This window comes from Camelina sativa, chromosome 3 (assembly GCF_000633955.1).
Source record: "Camelina sativa cultivar DH55 chromosome 3, Cs, whole genome shotgun sequence".
NCBI classification, from domain to species: domain Eukaryota; kingdom Viridiplantae; phylum Streptophyta; class Magnoliopsida; order Brassicales; family Brassicaceae; genus Camelina; species Camelina sativa.
Genome location: NC_025687.1, coordinates 2,995,649 through 3,020,896, shown reverse-complemented (window position 1 = coordinate 3,020,896; position 25,248 = coordinate 2,995,649). Strand labels below are relative to the sequence as shown.

Below are 25,248 nucleotides of genomic sequence, written 5' to 3'. Positions count from 1 at the left end.
GTCCGTATGTTGTGTTGGTTTGGTGTTGATGTTAGAATTAAGTATTATCAGTTACATGGCACCGAGTTAGTCACCTTAATAAATTTCCAAAAAGTTTGACTTATTGATCCCCAAGGATAATGAAATTTCTTCTGTGTAACTAAATAATATATTTAAATATTTTCAGAAATTTCAAGTATGTAGAAGTATTCTCTAAAATTGATTTTTTTATCGAAAATAAAAAACTAAATTGATATGATTAGAAAAATACTAACCCAAGTATTGTCCATATGATTCTTTGTACCGGATATAGTAGATTTTTGATACACTCAAATTTCTTACTGATGGTTTGTCGCCACTTTATTAGGGATCTTATGCCGAAGTTCGAAATTATTGTTGAACAAGAACAATTCAATCCCCAAACTGCAAAATTGTGCATATTCATTGAAATTTCAAAAATTCTAAATAAAAACTGTTTAAAGATAAAATTCTGAATAAGTTACTTTTCTTTATTATTAAAGAGTTACTTATCCAATGAACATTTTCGACTTAATAATCTAAACAATGTGAACTACAAATTATTAAAATTAGCGGAGAACGTATGGAAGAAAACAAAAAAACTAAAAGGGCAAACTCTAGCTAAAAACTCTGGAAAATGTTCAAATTATTAAATACTACGGCAAAAAAAAAAAGAAAAAAAACAAATTTAGTCTTTGAAATATTTCTTCCAACGCGGGTGCGTCTTCCAACGCCTCTCGGCCATTTCCTCAATAGGAACTCCTCTGGTCTCGGGGAGAAAGAAGACCACAAATAGTCCCATAATAATGTTCATTGCTCCGAAGAAGAAGAACAAGAAAGATCTGAGTCTGCAGAGAGCTGACAAGAAGAACTGACCGATGATGAAAGTGCAGACCATGTTCATCGCCACTGCACAGAAGTAACCTGCATTTCTCACCTCAAGAGGATAGATCTCAGAGGGAACCAGCCATCCCAATGGTCCCCAAGACCACGCAAAACCAGATACATATACGCAGATGAGGATCAATACAATCAGTGGCACGGCATGACCCGTAATAGAACCAACGAGCTTCAAGTGAGCTAAGAGAATGCCTCCAATTGTCATCTGGAGAGAGAATATCAAAATGTAAAAAAGATTGTTATCCAAGTAAAAGTAAGAATATGTTGTATATCATGTCATGTGACACAAGCAAGGTATATAAAAAAAAGAAATTAACCTGTGTAATGGTCATCTGGAGGGCTCCTTCCATTAAAAGACATCTCCTACCAGCATTATCAACCAAGGCAATCGATAAAATGGTAGCACATGCGTTCACACCGTTGGTGACAACGGTAGAGATGAGAGAAGCGTTGTTACCACTACCCATTGTCTGGAACAAGACTGGAGCGTAGAACATAACCACATTGATTCCAGTGAACTGTTGAAAGAATTGAAGCAGTGTTCCGCACACCAATGGGGGTCTGTTCTCGCGCTTGGAGAAGAGTTCCTTAAAAGGGCTTTTCACTTTTGCTGCAACCTCTGTGGCGCGTTTGATCTCATGAAACTCGAGATCAACGTCTTCAACGCCTCTGATCTTCCTCAGGACTTCCTTGCCTTTATCATCTTTACCACGCTCGATGAGGCTAGCTGGAGTCTCGTGGATAAAGAAGGATCCTACCAAGAGGATTAAAGCAGGGACAGCAGCACCACCGAGAGAGTATCTCCAGCCGTTCTTCAACGTGGAAGTGAGGTAGTTCACACAACTTGCTGCTAAGATTCCGACGGTGATGAGAAACTGGAACATGACGCTTAGTCCTCCTCTGTATCTCGGCGGAGCAATCTCTGAGATGAACAATGGAACCGTCTGCAAAAGCATTGGTTTCAATCAATGTTTGATGCTGATGTAAAAGGCATAAAAAACAGAGCAAAAAACCCTAAAAAAACAGAGGAAACCCTAGATAAAAACAGAGGAAAGATGGATATACAGTGTGATATGGATTACCTGATTACCGAAACCAATACCACAACCGAGAAGAATACGACCACCGATCAACATGCCAAGGTTTTGTGCAGACAAGTTGAGGAGAGCACCCGCAAGGAAGAAGATGGAGGCGAGGATGATGGTTGGTTTTCTTCCGAAAGCCCTGGAGAAATAGGAAGCAACAAGACTAGCAAAGATCCCAGCCAAGTAGAGAGAAGAAGTGAACAACTGCAAAAGCTGGTCATCGAATTTGCAGTAGTTGTTCTCGTGTACTCTGTGTTTCTTCTCGTACACGTGTGGGAAAAAATCTATCAAGAATGTGTCCATACTCGTCACACCTCCTGCAAAACCATTATTATTAATTAATTAGTTAAATAAACTGATCATCACTACAACCCTTAAAATATAAAAAACAAAAGAAGAGAAAAAGAAACCTGAGATTCCGATGTCGTAACCAAACATGAGACCACCAACAGCAGCAATCAGACAGCAAAGACAGACTTGAAAAGTTATCTTTGCAGGGTAAACAGTGCCTTCTTCGATATTCATCGAACCAACAGNGGAGGCGAGGATGATGGTTGGTTTTCTTCCGAAAGCCCTGGAGAAATAGGAAGCAACAAGACTAGCAAAGATCCCAGCCAAGTAGAGAGAAGAAGTGAACAACTGCAAAAGCTGGTCATCGAATTTGCAGTAGTTGTTCTCGTGTACTCTGTGTTTCTTCTCGTACACGTGTGGGAAAAAATCTATCAAGAATGTGTCCATACTCGTCACACCTCCTGCAATATTTGATTATTATTATTAGTTAAATAAACTGATCACTATAATAACCCTTAAAATATAAAAGAAGAAGAAAAAAGAAACCTGAGATTCCGATGTCGTAACCAAACATGAGACCACCAACAGCAGCAATCAGACAGCAGAGACAGACTTGAAAAGTTGTCTTTGCAGGGTAAACATTGCCTTCTTCGATATTCATCGAACCAACAGCCATTGTTACGTACTACTGCTAATATAAACTCTCTCTCACTCTGTAAAGCTCTTTCTTTTAATGATGTGAACTAAGGATCGTAAATAAAACTCAATGTGTCTACCGGAGATGCGTTTCTTTTATAGACGACTGGTAGGGTTTTTGGATAAACTATGATTTTGCAACTGAATCTTTTTATCGGATTTTTCGACAGACTCGGTCCAGTTTTATCTAAAAGAAAAATGTAGATAATTACTGATGATAATAAGTGTTTTGATATCAAAAAGTATTATCATTTAAGTAAAATAAAAATAAGTTTTGACAATCTTTCTTCTGATTTAATCTTAGATCCATCTTTAAATGAAATCAATCAATAAATGGATAAAAGAATAAACTTGTTTTTTTTTTTTAGGTAAAAGATAATGACGTATAAAATATTCCACCGTAATAACTTATATATATGATCATACACATCAACCGTAGTATACTAGTATTATTTGTTTCAATTATAATTACATAGTATAAAGTATTAACACTTGCAAGTCTAGGTAAACTATAAGAAATGCGTGTGAATAACTCTAGTTTATATTATTAATTTTATAACCAGAATAGAGGGAATGATTACTAAAATTATACACAGCAATATTAAGAAACAAATTGTTCAAAGATATATCTAAAGAAGATAAGTGTTCTGTAAGAAGAAACAAATGAAACAGTTTTGGATAAAATTTAAAACATGACCAAAAATTATCCACATGTTAAAAACAAAACAGAGATTAATTCGTGAAAAAATGATATATTTATTTACACCTATATAATCGTAAGAAAGCTTAATACTGTTTCTAAAAAACATTTTTTTTTTCCTTTTTTAATCTAATAGTTAGATTCAGTTTTTCGATTATGGGTCATTTGTGGATATCATATTCTACGAATCCTGACGTCCAACTTTGAATATGTGGAATATCATATTCTACAAGTATAAATTATCTCATGATATATCTAGAAATTGAAAGATTCTTAAACTAACATATATATAGGTATGTGACAATCTTGAGTTCTGTCTAAATTAGACAGTACGTAGTCTATTAAACAAGTTATCAGAAAATAGATTATATATCATTTCTTTTATCAACAAGTTTTCCGGCCAACATGGATAAACCTTACACATGTCAATGACAATGAACATAACTGAATTAAAAATAAAAAATAATAATAATAACAGATGCGATATAATTCAGTCAAGAAATGATAATCAAAGTCATTATTAAAAAGAAAATAAATAATAATAACAGTCAACCATATTATTATTTTTTCTAAGAAATTGATTGGCTAATGGCTATTATTGAAAATTTTAAATAAAAGAAATATACTATACATGTAGAGCTTCAGAATCGGGATAAAACTAACCAGTTGTTATAAACCCTTCTTGTTGACAAAGTTATCTTCTTATCTGCTCTATTTTTAACTAAAGACAGTAATTTACTAAAAAAAAATCTAACTTTAAATACAAATAACCAATCGTTATCAGATATACTATAAATTAAATTTTTTAAAAGACAAATTTTTTTTATCTTAATTATCAACGAACAAATTGATGACCAACTATATCAAATTCAAAAACATTAACTCTTCAACTATATGATATATATAAAATCTGAAATTTAGCTAGGAAACTTATATATGCTTTCTATACTGCAGACGCCTGAGTTTGTTGAGTGTTAAACAAAGACACAATGGCATCTGAAGAAGATTCTACTCCAGTAGCTTCCTCAATTCTTGCTTCAGATTGTCCCTGTTTTTTTTTAAAAAAACACACTTCATCTCTCTGTAAGATGTACATTTCAGTTCAAGTTCACAGAATAGCCATTGAAACTAACCTCTGTTTCTAGAACTGTTACTATATCACCACCTGATTGATTCTGAGGAGATTCCGAATATGGAATTACAGGTTCCGGTTGACTAGCTGATGTATGTTCCAAGCTCTCAGAAGTAAGAGTATAAGTCTGTTCTAAAGGTAACACCATGTCTGGTAACACAGATCTTGGGGAAGTAGCAGATTCGTCTGATGATGTGACATTAGTTACAATTGAAACTTGAGGTTCAACATTTTCTTGCATCATCTCTTGTGTTGATTGGCCTCCCTCAATACGCTCTTCGGATTCTTGATTGGTTCTTCTCTCAGAGGGTTCAGGCTCACCAGAGTCGTTACTTATCTTCATCTCATCAGTTGAGTTTTGGAGAAGTTCCTGTGAGTCCTGTCAAAACGTTGCAAGAAATAAATTCAAATTCAACATTTTGAGAAACTCATTGAAAAAGTAATCACGTTCCATAAAACCTGACAAGAACAAGAACTATATAACCTCCTCTAGTTTCGATATAACTTCATTGATGTGAGTAACTTTGGCCTCTTCAGATATATGCAATCCTCTCTCTGAATCCTCAGATCTTCCATTGACATTTGTACCATCAGACAGACCCTCAAAATGTTTGGCTACATGATTTTCTGGAGAACTTATAGAACTTGTTTCATTAAAATCTTGATCAACTTTCCCCATAGGTAACAGTTGAGATTCTGCGGTTCTATCTACAATGCGCTTCTTCTGTATCATCTCATTTTCCTCACCACTAATCTCCTTCCCGGTGTCTGATTCGTAAACAAAGAGTGACTTCTCCTCATCAGAAGAATTATTCCCATCAACTGTAGTGGGAGGTGATCCGATTTCAGAAAACTCAACTTGGAGATCCGATTCCACGGATAACTTGCGACCTTTTCTTGAGCTGTAACCAAAATGCTCCATGTATCTTTGCCTTTCGGCTGCTAACGAACTCGAAAGCGAACCAGTGTTTCTTGGAACTAAACCAACTAGAGGGTTTTCAACTCGAAGAAGATCACCATTTCGTTTCCCGGATGCTCCAGAAGAGTCTGCTTGAATTGAGACGTCAGAATCCATTTCCCTTTCTCCAGGAGAAAGCAATGAGCTTGAATCACTCATAACGATCTCTGTGCTGTGTTCTGATTCCATATCATTTCCTTCTGCTCTTGTTAGATCTTTTCCTTTCACTAGAGAATGCTTCTCCCCAACCAATCCATCATTGCTACCTACATGCTCATAAATCAAAACTCTAGAACTTCGAATCATGTCTAATATATGAAGTATAAAGGTAATAACTACAATCGTACAGATCCAAAGGCCTATCAGCAAAATCAGAGCAGAGTTACTCCTTCATTTCAGTTATAGACACAACATTTTTCAGAGTGATGGGAGAGAGATGTACCTTGTTGTGTTCTAGGCCAACCATCAATAGATTTGTTTCTCCACGGCTCCCATTTCGAGTCAAGCTGATTTTCCAATGGGAAGACTCTGCGGCAAAAGCTTTCATGGCGGCAGAAGAAGATATCATTAGGGTTGGCTGCAAACTCTTGCTGAAAACTATCCCCTGAGAGGTTAGGCTTCTCCTCTTGTGGATCGTAAGGAAGATCAAAGGGGTTTTTTGTTGGTAATAATAACACAGAAGGTGCAGATTCAGGCATCTGAAGCCCATCAACAATGTAGTTGTCTTGATCCAAACCGAAATAGTTTCGTCCAACACAGACTGGAGGAACTTCCATATCCATTAGGCTTCTTCCCTCAGCGGCAACTTTGACTACTCTCCTCATTCTTCTTCTCGTAATCAAATGCTCTAACCTCTTGTTACGTTCCATCTCAGAGTTTCCCAATTCCATCAAGTTCTTCTGATCATCCTCTGTCCAAGCTACAACCTTTTTGTCTTCACGGCTAGTTTCCTCTTCATCATCAGACGAACACTCTATCTCGGTTTCGCCGCCACCGCTCGTTAACCTCTCGGATGGATCCACAACGGAGACGTCACCGGTGGCTGAAGGACATTCTTCGTCAAGGCTAGACTCAAAGGAGAAATCTTCGGACACAAGAAAGGATCTGTCTTTCTTGAGTTTCTGCAGTCTGGGAGATTTTGTAGCGTTTGGGATTTCGCCATAGAGAGTTGTTAAAATGACTTTGTCTCTCTCATCCTCGCTAGCCTGGGAAGAGTCCCAATCTTTGCCAACCTCTTCAACTTTTCTTCTGGCGTTGCGTCGTACACTACGTTGGTGCTTTAAGTCAGCCTTCCTTGTTTCTTCCTCAGATGATCTCTTTTGGGAATTAGAAGATAAGTCATCATCATCCGTATTGAGATTCAAAAGCTTGAAACTTGGATGGTTCCGAAGATAAAAAGCAGAGCAGGCGATCAATGGAGAAGAGTAAAGCATGAAATAGAAAAGACGAGGAAGGAAAACGTATAGGAGGAAGATGACAGCAGAAACAACAGAGACAAAGGGGTATTTCGTTACGTATGTATAAATGGTGTTCGTGGAAAATATGAGAATTTTCCAGAGCAGAGTTCCGACATCTTTCGCATCAATTCCCATTTCTTTTTTTAAAACAGCACTAAATTCTCAGAACCATTGTGAGATAAACAATCCAAAGCATTCTATGGCGGTTTTGTTTTTTTTATTCCCCTAAGAATCAAACTGATTGAAAAAGAAAAGTAAAAAATAGAAAGAAGCATAAATTGATCGATAAAGAGAGAGGTCAAGCTTACATTTGAAACCATAACCGTTAGAATTTTGGAGGTCTTTTTTTTTTTTTGTTATTGTTGGTTTTTCAGTTTTGATGTTTCCAAATATCTTATTCTTTTGACCACCATATTTTTGTAGTTGACCCTATACTATACGTTCATAGATTTTGCATCCTATATATTCATATCCCTTCTTTAAAACATTGAGCCATATTCATAAAGCCCACAATTAAATAAGACTGAAAGCTGTGTCATTGCGACTACTGAGATTAAGAGGCCTTCACTAGTCGTTACAATTTCAAAACCTTATGTATGAAACTAGTCTTTGTGTTTCAATCTTAACTGATGCACAAACAATCAACAAAATATATATTCCACCTTTTTCGGTTTTGGCTGGAGAGAACAATAAAACCAACTCATATTAATCAATGAGAGAAGCCTCCATTCTAAAGGATTTTTTAAGATAGTATTCGACTCATGATCATAGAGGGTGGTTGGAGTGTGACAAAGAAGAGGATAATACTCTCTATGAAAAACTCTAATACAAAATGCACATTTTTATCTCTCGTTGTTAAACAAAAAGGAAAGAGAAGACCTCATTGAGAAGAGTAAGAACATGTACTGAAGATTAATCTCATAAGCCACAACTTGAAGCAATCTGGAACTACGGAGCTACTCATTCTTCAGCTTCCTCTGACCCTTCATAACACACACACACACAAAAACAAAATGTACAATAACGTTTCCATATTAACACATCAAATTTCTACTTACTTCAAGCAATGAAACCAGACAACAACGATCAAGCAGAAAACATCAAAAGCATCAAATTTTGACCCCAAAAAAAAAAGCCAATTCCTTTCAAAGAACAAGTGAGCCTTGTAAAAGAAAACACTAACCTTCAGTGTCATCTTCATCCTCTTCTTCCAAGGCATCAACACCGTACCTCGCATTCAGGAACTCAACCGCCGCAGGGGTCAGCACAAGCTTATCAGAGTTCAAAATGTCAAACAGATTCAACGTCCTCGGCGTCAGCATCCTCAACGTTCCAATGTTCCTACTCGATTTGGCCACATTCTCATCAACATCAATCATCAAAAACATAGCTTTCTCCTTGGGATCCAATCCCCACCTCTTCATCGCAGCTAAGAAATCTTTCGTCTTGGGCTTCTCAAACTTCTCCCCAAATTCCTCCACCACAATCGCACCGCCTTCCGCCGAAGCAGCACTCGAAATCGCCGTCGATATCGCCAGCTTCTTCTCCTTCCTGTTGATTTTAATCGACCAATCCTTAGGTCTCGGCCCAAACACCACACCTCCACCGGGACGTAACGGAGTTCTCTGAGATCCACGCCTGGCGTTACCAGTTTTCTTCTGCGAGTAAGGCTTAATTCCACCACCGCGAACTTCACCGCGAGTCAGCGTCGAAGCAGTACCTCGCCGCTTGTTCTGCAGGTCCGTCACGATGGCTCGGTGAACAACGGAACGCGCGGTATATTCCGGCGCCGTTTTGAGGTCGAGATACGTCTCTCCAACTTTCTCTCCTTCGAATGAGATGATTGGTAGAGTCGCTAGCTGGGAAGCGACAGAGAGTGGCTTCGATACTCTGCCGGAGCCGAGTTTCGAAACGGAAACGTAGGTTTTAGGGATTTGGTGAGAGGAAGACAGAAACAGAGAAGATGAGAAGAAAGATAGCGAATTTGGAGCTGTTGCAGAGGAAGCCATTGTTGTTGTTCCCTGACCTTGACCTTGACCTTGACCTATCCCACCCAACGAAGAAGAAGACTGAAAGTGTTATCCACTCTTTAAAATGCCTCTATCTTTGTGCTTGGTGAGAATTTAGTCTTCTGTTTGGATATTAAGTTACTAATATCCCTATTCGTGTTAGGAATAACTCCAGCTGTCTCTCTCTAGTAAGAATGAGTCAACCTCAAAAGTCAAAAAGTTTCTTGGTTACGCAGCAGGTTTTTAAAACACTTTGTGATATACAATACAACGATAGAGTTGATGATATAGCTGACACCTTTTGATACAGATACGTGCGCACGTTAGCTAAGACCACCGCGAACATCACCGTCGCGTCTCAAAAACGCAGCGTACTACTCATCATGGCTTCGTCGGAGCCACTTGACCTGATTGTTACCGTCGTCTCGGCTAAGCACCTGAAGAACGTCAACTGGCGTAACGGTGACCTGAAACCCTACGTTGTTCTGTACCTAGACCAAGACCAGCGTCTCTCAACCCGTTCCGACGATTCCGCATCCATCAAACCGGTGTGGAACGAGCGGATCACTCTTCCTCTCACCCGATCTGTCCACGAATCGGTCCTCAACATCGAGGTTTTTCATTCCAATTCCAATTCTTCGGATCTGGCAAAAACCCTCGTTGGATCGGTTAGGTTTCCTCTAGCTCGCTTGATTGACTCGGACGGGTCGATCATTCCGGAATTGATCAACTCTCTTGAGCTGGTTCGTCCATCGGCTCGACCTCAGGGGAAGATACGCTTGAAGCTCTCGATCAAAGATAGACCAATCCCTCCGCCGCAGCAACATCCTCCTCCTCCTCCTCCGCCACGTCCTCAATCACAACCACTAGATTACTATTCTGCCCCTCCAAACAACCATTATTACTCCCCTACCCCTCCTCCTCCTCCTCCTCCTCCCCAAGCTCCGTCTCCTCAGCGTGACTACAGAGAATTCTCGCAGTCACCGTCACCGTCTCCTTATCAATTCACTGATCACTACTATTCCGGGTACTATTTCCCGCCTCCTCCTCCACGTTCAATGTACGATCGTGCCTCCAACTACGGCCTGCCAAGTGGTGGACCATCTGCTCCAGCCGATGCTTTCTCATCGGTTGATCACAAGCAGCCTCCTTTTGTTATTCCTCCTCGTTATTCTAACTACGCTCCACCGCCGAGTGGGCCATCAGCTCCCGTTGATGCCTTTCCTGTTAACGATTACAAGCCACCACAGGCTCCTCCTGCGGGCTCAAGATTGTCTAGCTACGGAGTGCCTAGTGGGCCATCTGCGCCAGTGGATTACTCTCCTTATGATCACAGGCAGTTACAGAAGACGTTGGGCGGATTGAACTTGGATGAAGAGAGAGGTGCTGCTGACAGGTCTGAGAGCGACTTTGCAGCTAGGCCAAACTACAGCTATGGCCGTGATTATCGCCGTGAATGTTGAGGATGGAATAAGCTGTTGATTTCCATAAGTGTGTGACTTTTATATTAAGGCTTTACTATCATCAGATTTACCATCCATGTTGGTGTTTATAGATCACCAAGAAAGAAATGGCTGATAATATTAATTTGATGAAGGATATGATATATGTCTATTTTAATGTATGTCTCGTTTGCGAATTGATTGGTTGCACCTTTTCTCTTTATTCGGTTTCTGTATGTGTCTGGAGAACAAGACTTATAACACCTTTTGTACCTTTGTACATGTTTCTAATATATCTCTAGTTTCTTTCTCTTCTTACAACTTGTTGAATCAGGTTGGGTTCTTAGGGTTAATGCTCGAATGTGAATCCCTTCTCTGTTGATTTATTGTTTGAACCATTCTCAGATTAGGTGTGGTAGTACGCTCTGTCCTGTATCATCCCTGCAGTTCTGCAGAATAATTATGCAGGCTGGTTAAAGGCTCTGGATCCATTCCCTGTTTGATGAAACCAATGTGTGAGTTTTATTTTCCTACTCTTTTTGTACATCCATCACCTAAATCAAATGGCTAAATGTTAGGAATTTCTCTCTTTTGAGTTGTAATATTGGAACCAATGATCTCCATGTCTCGAAGTAAAAGCATTGGGGGACATAGTTGGATTAGCGGGTCTTGTCTTGATTTAAGCTCATTACAGTACAGAAAAGATGTACTCTCTGAAAGTTTCGGGTAAAATGATGTGTATACGGTTGGTGCTATAAGTATTATTGTGCTCTTGTAACAGAGCAATTTTGCTATTGCATTCTTTTCCCTTTTGGCATTTTTGTAATCTGCTATAGATGTCAGTCAATCTTATGCCATTTGCATCTAATCACTGACTTATCATGCCGGAATTATTGTGCTGATCTCGATGGAATGTTTTCACATGTAAAATCAGTCTACATTCTCCAGATTGTGATCTTCTATTTATGTCCTGACACTCCCTGGTTTATTATATGCTTTCTCATATTCTTGTGCCCACCATTAACTTGTTTTTTTCTTCTTTCTTTTTTTCCTCCTTTTTATTGTAGCCTCAGACTCTCTCATGAAAGGAATCTGCGATCCATAAAGGTAAGTTTATATCGGCCTCTCCTGGAGTCAAATAGAATCCCTTTTTTAGATTGTTATGTGCACACATGAGTGATCACCAAAGAAGAATGATACCAAATGGTTGCTTAACCTTTTTCTTCACTTAAACAAAGGGTTTATTCTCTCTGTGGACCGTAAAGAAAAAAAAAAGGGAAAACCAAACCTAGTCTTCTCTTTTTGCTCTTGGGTGTTAGCAGTCTTTATAAATTTATAGCTCCACTTTAACTACAAGTCTCTTTATATATAGGGTCTAAAATAATATTGAAGCTACACTTTTTTGTTACTTGTTTATGTGTTTATGTCTTGAGTGCTTAATCATGGCCTCAGCGTAATGATGTTCTAGATATATACATACATCATTAATCATGTCTTTTCCCGTCTTTGCCTGAACTATCAGCCCAACTAACTGTTCTCAGCATCAATCCCATAAATATCTCTCATATCCTCATATTGTTTTCCACATACCTCTCTCACTCTCTCTCTCGATATGTCAGCTACTGTGATAAAACGGCCCAACCAAAACAGTAGACCGGTTCAGAAAGATGCTTCGGCCAAGCAAAACGCTATCAAGGGACCTTATGGTAAGAGTCCGGGATGCACAACAAGCTGCGGATTAAGATTACCAGGGAAAACAGAAGCCACGGCAGCAAAATTGATGAAGCATCTTGGATGCAAATTTGCAAAAGGTTTGCGTCTGGTGGCGCTGAGGAAGAAGAAAAGATGTCCACCGTCAAAGGTTTCTTCTTTTTCCGGGAGATCTCAGCCGTCAATCATCATCCCAATAAACAACGACAGCCATAGATCAGAGGCCATAGAAGACTGTATACAGTTCATCAACTCATCATCCTCCTTCACCAGATCAAAATCTACTTCTTAAAGTTTTATCATTCATAAACCCTTTGTCTTGGTCGCTCGTTGTTTATTTGCTTATTTGTGAAAGTTACTTATGTAATATCTACATAAACCTATGTGTCTGTAAATGTTATATGTTTTACATCAGTTTTCATTTTCCTTCTGCTCTTACTCGATTTACAAATACATAATATAGTGAATGTTACAACACTACATCAGTTTTATGTTATTAGTAGAACATATATATATATATATATATATATATTCTAGAAGACTAGAGAATACATAAATCTTATAAAATTGTTATATCGTTTATGGGAACTACTTTCAGGATTTTTCCTACGACTCTTTTTATCATTTTATCGATTGTGAAAAAGTAAATTAACAATAGTTTAGTCCAAGAAAGTAAAGCTGCTAATATTATATGATGGCCACTGATTGGTTTAGCAGCATAACAGTTAGCAGTAGCACCTTCAATGAACGGGACAGGACCTAAGTTAATATGATGTGTGTCGTGTGCGCGTGTGTGATTTGATTAGCTTAAACATTTCATAGCCCCTAAAACGACTAATCCCTTTATATAGTCTTTTTACCCAATTATAACATAGTAGTATCATTTAATATGAAATGATTGCGAATTGTAGGTCGTGTTCGATTTGTTTTACAAGAAATGTGGTCTACTAAAAGTTGAAGTTCCCACTAATCGCGTGTTTACTGATATATAATGTACATACATTTGCTAATAATATCCATCCACTAGAGGAAATTCATATATGGAAATCTATTAGTATCAATCAAAATCAAATCAATTATACTGAAAATTTTGTCGGCAAGTGGGGAATTTAGACGCCCAAAAGAAAATGCAAGAATAAAAAACCTCAAAATTTAACATCAGTCAGGGTTTAATCCCCCAATGTCGAAAAGCCCAAAATTTAAAAGCCCAAGTCCATGTACAAAAATATCGACTCGCCACAGCCACCGGCAATCTTCCCGCCAGCAAAATCGCCATGGATTCCGGCATAGCCTCAACTCAAGCCTAAAAAATATTCATCACAATTCACACACCGTTACCCGGCTGATTTTTAAAATATAATTAGACCTCTATCTTTCAAGAACCCTAAATTAAAAAAAAAAAAAAAAAAAAAAANAGAGTAAAATTGAAGGATGGAGAATATTGAAAATGGACGGTTACCCACACTCTCTCAATCTACCTCGGTAATCTCGCTCATCAGATCCTCCTCCCACGTTCTTCCTCGCCTCTTACGCTTTGCGTGTTTCCTAAAAAGGTCTCATCACCTTCCCTTTATCGTCGCCGGTTCTCCTCTTCACATTAGCGGTGGATCTCATCATTCCCCACTACGCCGATCCTACTCTCTCGTTTGGTATTTTACGCGCCGTGCTTCAAGCGATCTCGACCTGTTAAGTGTTTGATTAAACTCTCTTCGTTACTAACTGTACCATTCGATTCTGCGAGTTGAAAAGAAAACTTTTCTGCGTTTCTTTCCTCTTCAGGTATCAGCTTCTACTTCTCCCTCGCTCTCTCTCTCTCTCTCTCTCTGTTTATTGCTTTGTATGCGTAGCTTCAGTTCTTATGGTTCGGTTTCACAGTTACGGTAGTGTGTAAATGTGATAATTTTGGCTGCAGGAACAAGGTATGACTGCTGTGGAACTTGAAGCGGTTGTTTGCCACGAGCCTGATGAATCGGAGTTGAATCACTTCAGTGATAATGGTGCTAAAACCGTTGTCTATCAACTTCTAGATCAAAAGAGTTCCGAACGTAGATGGTTAAGTGAAAGGTAATACTAATATACAAGCTGGTTCACTGTTATGGTCTAATGTTTTTGTTGTGGTTATTAGTGAACTAAAGTTTCTTTGATTCTTGCTGAAAGGTTTCTCAGATGGAGACGAAGATATCTTCCGGTTGATGGAGATAACAGACGTGACCACGGATCAGTGAAACAGTCAGGACCTCTTGTGTCTGGAGCTGCTTACTGCATATCTTCCTGCAGCATGATTATATTGAACAAAATTGTTCTCTCCAGCTATAATTTCAACGCTGGAATCTCTTTGATGTTATATCAAGTAAGACCCCATGAGCTTGATTTCCTTGTGGCTTCGTGATGATTTGAACAAAAACTATATATATAGTTTGGTGATTTCCTTATACGTTTATTTCAGAACTTAATCAGCTGTTTGGTGGTAGCTGTGCTAGATATCTCTGGAATGGTTTCTGTGGAAAAATTTAACTGGAAGTTGATCAGAGTTTGGATGCCTGTCAATGTTATCTTTGTGGGCATGCTTGTCTCGGGTATGTACAGGTAAGATTTCGAATATCAGGGGAAAGGACTACTGTACTTGGTGAAAATTTTAAAAGTAAGAATGTGTGGTGTTTGAGACTAATGCAACATTACATTTCCTTTTTCCAGTTTGAAGTTCATAAACGTCGCTATGGTGACTATTCTGAAGAACGCGACGAATATTATTACAGCAATAGGGGAGGTTTACATGTTCCGAAAAAGGCAGAACAACAAGGTTTGGGCTGCAATGTTCATGATGGTAAGATATATGTACATCTTGCATCCAGTTAGGTTCTGTATGCAGTCCTTCTCTAGTATCAAGGTGAAACCAACTAAGAATTTGCAATACAGATCATTTCTGCAATCAGCGGAGGTATCACGGATCTCACGTTCGATGCAGTAGGGTACTCGTGGCAGCTTGCCAACTGCTTCCTAACTGCAAGTTATTCGGTGAGTTCACGCTTATGAAACCAGTAATTGGATCTTGATGCATCTCTCTCTCTCTCTCTCTCTCCCTCATTTTCCATAATGATCTTTAAATTGTTTATTACAGCTCACTCTTCGTCGAGTCATGGACAAAGCAAAGCAGTCAACAAAGTCTGGCTCTCTTAATGAGGTGTCAATGGTGTTGCTGAATAATCTCTTGTCACTTCCTTTTGGCATCATCTTAATCATCTTACTGGGCGAATGGAGATACGTAATAAGCACGTAAGAGCTATTTAAACAGAGTGACACTTGTCCAGTGTGTAGCTATTCTGTCAATTTAGTGATAGACTTGGCTGTTTCTTTATCTCAATCACATTGACAATGACTTAAACTAGTTGTATATATGCTATATGTGTTCATAACAACACTTGAGACCGCAAATGGGAAGATATACATAAGTAGATGATCTCACAGGAACTAAATAGGGGCAGATGAAAAAAGTGATATCTTCTGAAAGGTAAGATGTTCATGGTGTTTTAACTCTCTGGTAGGGATGTGACAAAAGATGCAATGTTTTGGGTAGTGGCAACAGCTAGCGGCTTCCTTGGTTTGGCCATTAGCTTTACTTCGATGTGGTTCTTGCATCAAACAGGACCCACAACTTACAGGTATTTCTCTCTTTCTGGCCAAATAAACAACATCTGATTGGATTTTTAAAATTTCATGTTTAATGTTAGACATTCTTCCTATTGTGTGGCAGTCTGGTGGGTTCGTTAAACAAGGTTCCAATATCACTAGCTGGTCTTGTACTCTTCAATGTCCCTCTCAGTCTCCCAAATTTGTTCAGCATACTGTTTGGTAAGTAACACACTTATAGGGTCGCATCATATACCACGCAAGATGAATGAATTTGTGTATCTGATGGTGGTATATGTATGCACTTTGGTTTTGCAGGTTTATTTGCTGGAGTCGTCTTTGCCAGAGCTAAGATGTCATAAACCGTATTCCGAAGCCAGAGTGGGATTTTTCAAGAGGCTGAAGAGTAATAAGCACAAAATCAGGCAACAAACTTGAGAGTTGAGAGGTTTCTCAATCTGCAGCTGATAGTTTTTCAACTTGTAATACATTCTTTTTTTGAATACAAGATAGAATATACATATATATATATATATATGTAATATAGACATGAAGTCAAAATTGGATTTTTGCAAATTTTAATATGCCTTGACAAAATAAGCTATAAAATAGGCGGGAGAGGATTAATCATTTGAATGATTGATTAGATAGTCTTTGCTAGCTTGATATGTATAATGGGTTTATGCCTTATAATTATTCTGACGTGCCTCGGTCTAGTAAAAAGATTAGACTTGAATGAATAAAATCTGTTGCATACAACTTCTTGGTTGCAATGATGCAAGTACTCTATTGAAATCAAAGGTTAACTATACCGTGAAAAGCTATCGTCGATCGTGTACTCTATTGAAATCAAAGGTTAACTATACCGTGAAAATAACTGCAGCATTAATTTCACAGCCTTCAACATCATCAGCCTTCCACATAATCTATCAGGAAAAAGTTGACAAGAAGAGTATTATAATGAGTTCACGTGAGAATATGCAGATCCGCGTGAATCCCAATAGCTTATTATTATGGGGACGATAGACACGTACAAAGCCCACTTGATTCTGAGTGATGAAACAAAGGAAAGAGAGACGTACGTACGTGTCCCTTTTTTCGGGATGGGGGTTCACGTTACTCTTTCTGTGTTTTTTTCCTCACGATCCGATGTGTTATGTAGAGAGATCTAAAGAAACGTATGGATCGAGATGGATTTTTGGTTTCTCGCAAAATCTACGCATATTTCTCTAACTCCCCACCTCTTTTGTTGCTTTTAATGCTATTTATACTTTCTAAATCCAGGGTTAACAAAGTTAAATTAATAAACCATTTACGCAACTGCCGTGGTATAGTAATTTAATTTTGTGAGACATTTTTTATAATTTCACACTGCATGTCGACAATCATGTACAGGGGACGAATGACACGCAGAATAAAAAGATGGTTCAAACTTGTAGACAGATAGAAGTGGACAATTTCAGTTTATAAATCATCCAGCAAAATGCTATACACAAACCATTGCCACATGCCCACATCCTCTCTGGATAAAGGATAAGATCTAGCTTTTGTTTTTAAAGAAACTAATTGACACATGGTTCTGTTCACGAAAAGAATCCAAGTCTGTGACGAGTAAGATAAAACTAAAGTCAACAACTCGAAATATGTACGCGTTATATAAACAAAAGTTTTTTGTTTACAAAACAAAAAAGTTGCCATAATGCCACATGACATGAGTTTGTATAGGCAAAAAAAAAAAAAACACTGTACATTACACAAATTGTTGTGTGACTCAGTTTTCATGTGGTGTTCTGTTGCGGTGGAGCGTCAAGAGGGAAACACGTTTCATCACCACCGGTGTTCCAAAGGAAATGAGCATAATTGGCGGAGTAGACAGAGTTGGTTGGATCGGCGGAGATTGCTTCTAAGTACGTTTCCTCTGCTCTCCAAATATCGTTCCTTGCTCTCCACAGAAACGTCGCATATTTGTTCAGCGCCTCCGCGTCTGCTGGCTCTGCTTTTGCTGCTCTCTTGAAATATTTTTCCGCTCTGTTTTCACCCAACCGATAACCAAAAAGAAGCCACGTAAGAATATGGACAAAGATCCAGCACATTTGTGGTTTTGTTCACTAGAGTATAAGGATAAGATATGGATTTGAACAAGGCCAAAAGGGTAAGTGAGAAAACGTAAGTGAATTGGGTTTTGGTCATAGAATGTGACAGATGTATCAAATGAGAAAATTGTCTAAAATGGAACCGCTACTGAATTAGTCACAGTCTATAGCTAACATGTCAAAACATTGTCTGGTCACCAAAAATATCTACAAGGTTAAAATAGTATTTTACCAGTTGGCCCAATTTTAGTGAGTTATTTTACCTAAACAACAACATTGGTTGGTGAAAGGAGTAATGTAACAGACTAAAAAAAGTCTAACAGTGATCTAAAACTCAAGCTTCAAAATTCCACCACATACTCCACTATCAAGTATCAACCAAGATTTTTAATTTGTTGGAACCCTACCCCAAAAAAAAAAAAAAAACGAAGACTCAAGCTAAAAGACAAACTCTTTGGGAAAGAAAACAACAATCAATCCCTAGTGTGTGACACATTTTATATTATTCCCTATTTTATACTGAAAATGGGAAATGTAGAGATATTTGCTTACTAGTTGTATTCTTCCTCTAAGTGGTAAAGAGAACTGGTTCACTCAATTTAAAAGAGCCTATCCTATTGGTTCTTGATTATGACCATTTTCTTAGCTTAAAATATCTATGGCTCCCTATCTCCCAATATAATATCTACTAATCTATCATTCATTGACTGTTAGTCTCAACTTGCAGCTAATCAAACCCAAGATTTGGATGCAAGACTCCAAACCTAACACCAAACCAAATCTAAACTCTCTAACCCTAGTCTAATTAAAGAACAAAATCAAAGATAAATATACATTAAACAACATGATTAGTAAATTACCATATAATGGTCATATGTTTTAATTACCTGTCGTAGTCATGGATGATTAAGTAGAGAAACTGTGCGTAATTAGCAAGAAGTAGCACGTTTTCAGGCTCTTGAGACAACCCTGTTTGGTAAAGAAGCTCCGTCTTGAAGGAATCCATGGACTCCTCTGCTTCTAATCGAGCCTCCACGGGAGAAACCATCCCTTTCATCGTCTCGTGATCCAACGTTTCCATTTTCTCCGTTTCCTCCAAGATCGAATTCCACAGTTTAATCTCTTCTTGCCCTGACACAGATACATCCGAATCCGCACTCGTTGCACCGAGAGATGAAGATGAAAACTGAGACTCCTTGAATTGATCAGATCCATCCCCCTCTGTTCCGCTTTGTACCGGCGGTGGTATGTTGTTCCCACCGCCGCCACCGACAAAAGATGTTTTCCCGTAGGGGGAAGAAACAGAGAATGTTTTCACCATGGAAGAATCAAACTTGTGCTGGTTTGTCTCCTGAATCTCACCAACCTCCGTCGTCTCGAAGCTAAAAGAGACGGTGGTCATCGGAGGACTAACCGATGCGGCTAAAGCAGAGTTGCTCTCAATAGAATAAACCGTGAAATTGGCGAGAAGGATCATAACAGAGACCATCAGAGTAGGAGTAGCAGAGAAGACTTGTTGAAACAACCAAACGAAAGATGCTTGCATCTCTTTTCTCACACGTTGGAGGATCCCTTGTAAATCCTCAAAGAGAAGAAGCTCTCTCATGTGTAACGTGAAGCTCTGAAGCTCTCTAATCATAAACACCATGGAAGAGAAAGCTTTCTTGACAGAGCAACAAGCTGAGTCGCCGACTTGTTTGATAAGTCCTTCTTCCATCTGTAGCTTTCTCTTAATGATCCTAAGCGAAAGAGGAAGCTCAACGCTGTTTGCTTTCCTCTCGATGCTTGACATTTGCACCATCTCTGGCCATGGTTGTTCCATTGAATCTGATGATCTGAAATGATCATGGCTCCCTAGGATGTCAATGCTCGAACTATTATGTGATTCGTTGTTGTCATCCTCCTCGTTAGAGACTTGGAATTTAAGAGCAAGCTCTTGCATCTTCTTCGAAAACTCCTCCTCAGAAAACGGATCGACGTTTGCGCTAAAACCTCTGCGGATCAACTGAGTTTTATTAGTCGTTGAAGGAGTGCCGAAGAAGAGAGGAGAAGAAGAAGAAGAAGAAGAAGGATGCATCACGGAACGACAGGAGAGAGAGCGTCCGTCGTTTGCGATGCTGCGTCGTCTTGAAACGGCAGAGGAGGAGGAGGAAGCTAGGGTTTGAGAAAGGGAAGAGGAATGATGAACAATGGGATGAGCTACCCATTGATGAAAGGTTGAGGTTGTTGCTACTTTCACTCCCATTTTGTATATAAATATGGACTCCTGAGTTTCTTCTTCAGCCAAAACGAAAAAAATACAAAAGACAGAAACAGAGCAAAAAATCAAAAGCTGGAGACTAGTTTCGTCTTTAGAATGCTATTTCCCTGCATAATTTTAAAAAGATGAATCCAGTGAGTCAAAAACAGAGGATTTCAAGATCAGTTGTTACGAAAACGTAAGGGGAAATAATGATAAGTTGTTAAAGAAACATGCAAAGTCACGGGAATGAATCATTATAATTTATAAACCCCATAAAAAAACGGATCGGAGAAAAAACTGAATCAAGCAATGAAACTTTGATATCATATAACTACAAGAAGAAAACTAAATAGAGGGGGAGAAGCTGAATAGACTCACTCTATACAAAATGAATGAGCAGAGGAATTTTTTTTTGTCCGAGATTTTTCTCGGATGGAAGAAGAAGAAACGAACAAAAAGTTTCTCGGGATAAAACGTTTTAGAGTGGATGGAGCACGAGGCATTGAGCTGCCTTTATACAAACGCGATCAAGATTTATCTCAAAGGAAGACTGAATAACAAAAAAAAAAACAAAAAAAACTAAGTGAGAAATGGAAAATAAATTTTAATTTGAAAAAAAAAAAAGTATCACAGGTGAAGGAAAGCTAGAGAATAGTCAACAGAAAAAAGACCGGAGAAACCGGTAACAAGTGAAAGAAATGAGTGTGACATGGCAGCATTCACAGAAAATAAGTGAGAAAAAAACGGGATAGATCCAACGGTTATAAATGTGCCAACTTGATCTGACAAATTTTGGAAAACAAATGGAAAGTAAATTTACATTAGACGGCATGTAAAAGGTACACGTGTAATTGACGTGAACTTATTTTTAATCTTTAATATATAAACAGTCTGGCAATTAAAAGGGTAGGCGAAAAGAAAGTGGGGTCCTCGTGTCCATGTCATCTGCGAACTGACTTTTAATTTTTTTATTGTTTTATTATATAAATTTTGATGAGAAAATTATTAATTAATAAGATCGTGACACGTATTAAATATATTGATTAGATGTTGATCCATTGTCTAATTCTATTTTCAAAATTTTATATGTTTATATTTTTAAAAATATCAAAATTATTCATTAGCAAGATAGTAACACGTGCTAATTAACAAGATCGTGACAAGTGTCAAATATATTGATTAGATGTCGATACATGTTTAATTTTATTTTCAAAATTTTATATGTTTATATTTTTCAAAATATCAAAATTACTCATTAACAAGATAGTGACACGTGTCAAATATATTGATTAGATCATGTGACGTGTTTAATTTTATTTACAGAATTTTACATGTTTCTATTATAAAAAAAATATATATTTTCTTATTATATAAACTTTGATGACAAAATTACTAATTAACAAGATTGTGACATGTGTCAAATATATTGATTAGATGTCGACACATGTCTAATTCTATTTACAAAATTTTATATGTTTATATTTTAAAAAATATCAAAATTACTCATTAGCAAGATAGTGACACGTGTCAAATATATTAATTAAATCATGACACAAGTCTAATTTTATTTACAGAATTTTACATGTTTATATTATAAAAAAAATATTTTCTAAATCAAAAAGGAAAACTAACAAAATCAATATACTTTCTAATTATATTATACGTGTGTTCTCAATAAAATTTGACATGTGTTAACCAAAACGAAATTAGTTAAACAAGTATATTAATCAATAAATAATGAATAACAAAGTTAAAAATTAATAACATAAGTTATTTCACATAATTTTAGTCGAATATAAATTGTATTTATCGTTGTAATATAAATTTTTATTGTAAGTAAGCACACAAAACTTTGAAAGAGTAATGAACTTTAAAAAAAATTTCAATACATGATGTGTATTAGTATAGTTTTACATATTTTATTTTAAAGATTTTAATGTATTTAGTAATATGAGAAACATGAAAGAAAAATAGAAAAACTGAGTTTGTAGGAATGAATTTTTGGTTAATTGATGAAAACTGACAAAAGTATTATTTATGAAATTATGACATATAGTAGAATAATATTTAGGGTATTTTTGAATTTCCAAATTTTTTTGTGGATGTTAACTGATTTTTTTACTGATTGTTTATTGTTAAATTTAAAATACTAACCAATATACATATTATCTCATATGATGCTCATCTTAGTTTTTTTTTTATTAAAATTTTAACTCTAATACATGAAGAAGTGAATTATGGTTTTACGATGAAATAGATAGTTAAATGTGATTACTAAACTGAGTGACTAACGATGAAATTTATTTTAGATTAAAAAAAATTCAAGTATTAATATGTATCATTTTTAAAAAATTGATTCAAGAATATTATTCATATTTTTTATGTTTGATTTTATAATTTGAACACATGTATATTTCTAATGCATATGTTAAAACATAAGATAATACGAAATATATTATAATTTATAGGAATGAATCTTCACTAATTTGATGGTAATGTCTATATATCTTTCTATATGTTTTTATATTATAACTTTCACTTATTTAAAATTGATTCTGAAATGAGTTAAAATTAGTACTTATGAGATAACAACTTAACAAATATATCTTAAATATGTTGATTCAGTTTTATTGCTAATTATATTTTGTTAATTTTTATTTATATTTTCAATTTTTACTAAGATATAGACTTGATATGATTTATTAATTGTGTTTGATATAAATTATTTAGTTCTATGGATTAAGATGAAATGTATAATTAAACTTAAAATATGGTTTATTACGATGTTATAGATATTTAAATGGTACTCCATATCCTATAAAAGTTTTTGGATAAAAACACAAACATTAATAAACAATAAATATTATGTCATTTATAAAACTTTAACCAATAAGAAAATATACGGAAAACGATATATTTCTCCAAGAGAATATCATATCAAGCCAGATAGAGTTCAATCTATTACTACGTCCTATATATCTCCGAGAAAATATTTCTCAATCTATATTTCTCAGACTCTATAGTTCAAGATCTATATCTCTTTTGAAACATAGTTTTCACCTAATTACCCACAAACATCGGTTTTGCTCGGTTCACTATTTACTGAACCAACTAAATAAAATAATGATGTGATACTTTTTATGGGAAAATAGATCGTCTTCCCGAAAAATATATTGTATAGTTCAAATAGTCATAAATTGTTATATTAATAAAAATTGTACATAGAAATTTGAGAAAATATTATAAAGTAATGCAAAAAACCTTCAAACTCTTATATAATAGAACTGAGAGAGTATTAAAATGAAATATGAGAAGTTCATAAATGTTATAAGATAAATTCTAAAAACATATCTATTACTATTTAATTATTCTTAATAATTTTTTAAAATTTTACCCGCTTTATTAGGCGGGCCTTATCTACTTATTATTAAAAGGGTTTATAAAATAAATTACAGTACGTTTAAACTCGATTTTCACAATAATCCGTGTTTAACAAAACTCTCAGAAAAAAAAAAAAAAAAAAGCCCAACATTATTATTAGTAACGTAGGATACACCTTTGAAAACTCAGACCATTACATGAAATGCACTGACCGAGAGAGATTCAAACGTCCAAACTCACAAACACATGCATATGGTTTCTTTGTAAAATGGCATTATGGCAATAATATGTTTTCATAAGTTTCTCAATCGAAGATGAGTAAAACAATATATTCACGTTCAAAACTAATGTCTTATTTTTCCAATTCCCATGTTGCATATGCTATTGACCAAACTTCCGTTGTCAGCACTGTTCCATAACAGTGGAGTATATTTACATGGCATAAAAACACATCGAAGAAAGATCTTCTATTCTTGCAAAGTATATAATATCGTATATATCTGCATGCATGTAAAAAGTATATCAAATTTATTAAGAAGAAGCGACAAATAAGTTAAAGTCTTTGATAATATATTCGTTCAATTCAAACAAAATACTTGATGTTGGAACGTATCAATTGAATTGGAGAGGGTAAGGAAGCGACGGTGGAGAAGGAATGAGAAGTTACCGGTACGTAGGCACCAAGTTGACAGAAGTTGACGTCGTTGGAGAAAGCAACGTCTAAAGAGAGTGATGGTGCATGGTGACGGTATTTACGTCGTCCACTATTCCTATTGCTGATATCGTATTAACGACTGATATTTTTTTTTATTGTTCTTTTGTTAGATTCAGTTTCCACTGCGTATTCAATAGGCTTATGTCCTTGTCATATCAATGTCCTTCTATCGTATCAAGAACTTTTTTGATAGTATAATAATAATTCCATTAGGTTATTAAATACCAGTATCAGTATATATATGCTTCTTCTTTTTTAATACTAGTATTCTTTAATAATGCATGTACGGTGTAATATATATAGTCCCATGTTTAGTTTTGCTTTGCATTAGATTCTCACAGCCACCACGTGTGAAGTTTCTGCTGGTTTGAGTATCATTGTATATGTTATAGTGAGAGTAGTGTTTTAACCTTTGAGTTTTACGCACGTGCAAATTTATGTCTTTTTTTTTTGTAGTTTAATGATACTGGTATTTTTTAAAGTAGAGAGACAATTGAGTGAATTAATAACTTAATTTGTCCACATAACTTATTTTGATGTTTTCATATATCATTGATAACTTCTACTATGTATTGTTTAGTTTTCAGTTTCTATTGTTAGTTTGTTACGTCAAATGGCATATGCATGTATAGTCCCTATAATTATATATAGACCGTTTGTAAAACATTAGTTGACTGTTTTTCGTATATGAATTAGAAAATAGCCCTATATAGAAGCCTTTTTGTGCTGCCGACGGAAAAGATAATATAAGAACTAATTGCTATCATGTAAACTATACGTAAACTTTCCCAATCAGCCGACCAAACTTCTCCT

The 25,248-nt window shown here is 36.4% G+C and overlaps 6 protein-coding genes and 1 pseudogene across 8 annotated transcripts; 3 read left to right on the top strand and 4 right to left on the bottom strand.

The window, feature by feature from the left end:
- Positions 522 to 3,016, bottom strand: LOC104765358 (sugar transport protein 2-like). Its single transcript, XM_010489054.1, has 4 exons — positions 2,820 to 3,016; positions 1,980 to 2,299; positions 1,215 to 1,841; positions 522 to 1,102 (listed from the first exon to the last, which is right to left on the bottom strand). Exons 1-4 carry the CDS (start codon positions 2,947 to 2,949, stop codon positions 686 to 688), a joined length of 1,494 nt encoding a protein of 497 aa, XP_010487356.1. The 5' UTR covers positions 2,950 to 3,016; the 3' UTR covers positions 522 to 685.
- Positions 4,529 to 7,537, bottom strand: LOC104765347. Its single transcript, XM_010489043.2, has 4 exons — positions 6,202 to 7,537; positions 5,286 to 6,025; positions 4,803 to 5,180; positions 4,529 to 4,717 (listed from the first exon to the last, which is right to left on the bottom strand). The coding sequence occupies exons 1-4, from the start codon at positions 7,349 to 7,351 to the stop codon at positions 4,613 to 4,615; spliced, it is 2,373 nt and encodes a 790-aa protein (XP_010487345.1). The 5' UTR covers positions 7,352 to 7,537; the 3' UTR covers positions 4,529 to 4,612.
- On the bottom strand, positions 7,902 to 9,290 carry LOC104765330 (50S ribosomal protein L4, chloroplastic). 2 transcript variants are annotated; one of them, XM_010489026.2, is made up of 2 exons: positions 8,400 to 9,290; positions 7,902 to 8,199 (listed from the first exon to the last, which is right to left on the bottom strand). In XM_010489026.2, the coding sequence occupies exons 1-2, from the start codon at positions 9,223 to 9,225 to the stop codon at positions 8,177 to 8,179; spliced, it is 849 nt and encodes a 282-aa protein (XP_010487328.1). In that variant the 5' UTR covers positions 9,226 to 9,290; the 3' UTR covers positions 7,902 to 8,176. The 2 variants fall into 2 exon arrangements, with proteins under 2 accessions (XP_010487328.1, XP_010487336.1); XM_010489034.2 differs by having other exon boundaries at positions 7,902 to 8,193.
- Positions 9,434 to 10,981, top strand: LOC104765319 (formin-like protein 3). The gene has a single exon (XM_010489016.2). It carries the CDS (start codon positions 9,609 to 9,611, stop codon positions 10,686 to 10,688), a length of 1,080 nt encoding a protein of 359 aa, XP_010487318.1. The 5' UTR covers positions 9,434 to 9,608; the 3' UTR covers positions 10,689 to 10,981.
- LOC104765308 lies at positions 11,688 to 12,811 on the top strand (annotated as a pseudogene).
- LOC104765299 (GDP-mannose transporter GONST2) lies at positions 13,637 to 16,580 on the top strand. 2 transcript variants are annotated; one of them, XM_010488994.2, is made up of 10 exons: positions 13,637 to 14,156; positions 14,290 to 14,441; positions 14,535 to 14,727; positions 14,824 to 14,963; positions 15,072 to 15,201; positions 15,294 to 15,392; positions 15,496 to 15,650; positions 15,920 to 16,036; positions 16,129 to 16,226; positions 16,323 to 16,580. In XM_010488994.2, the coding sequence occupies exons 2-10, from the start codon at positions 14,299 to 14,301 to the stop codon at positions 16,364 to 16,366; spliced, it is 1,119 nt and encodes a 372-aa protein (XP_010487296.1). In that variant the 5' UTR covers positions 13,637 to 14,156; positions 14,290 to 14,298; the 3' UTR covers positions 16,367 to 16,580. The 2 variants fall into 2 exon arrangements, with proteins under 2 accessions (XP_010487296.1, XP_019098878.1); XM_019243333.1 differs by lacking the exons at positions 13,637 to 14,156; positions 14,290 to 14,441 and having other exon boundaries at positions 14,657 to 14,727; positions 14,849 to 14,963.
- LOC104765293 lies at positions 17,628 to 20,907 on the bottom strand. Its single transcript, XM_010488981.2, has 3 exons — positions 20,718 to 20,907; positions 18,985 to 20,464; positions 17,628 to 18,032 (listed from the first exon to the last, which is right to left on the bottom strand). Exons 2-3 carry the CDS (start codon positions 20,340 to 20,342, stop codon positions 17,783 to 17,785), a joined length of 1,608 nt encoding a protein of 535 aa, XP_010487283.1. The 5' UTR covers positions 20,343 to 20,464; positions 20,718 to 20,907; the 3' UTR covers positions 17,628 to 17,782.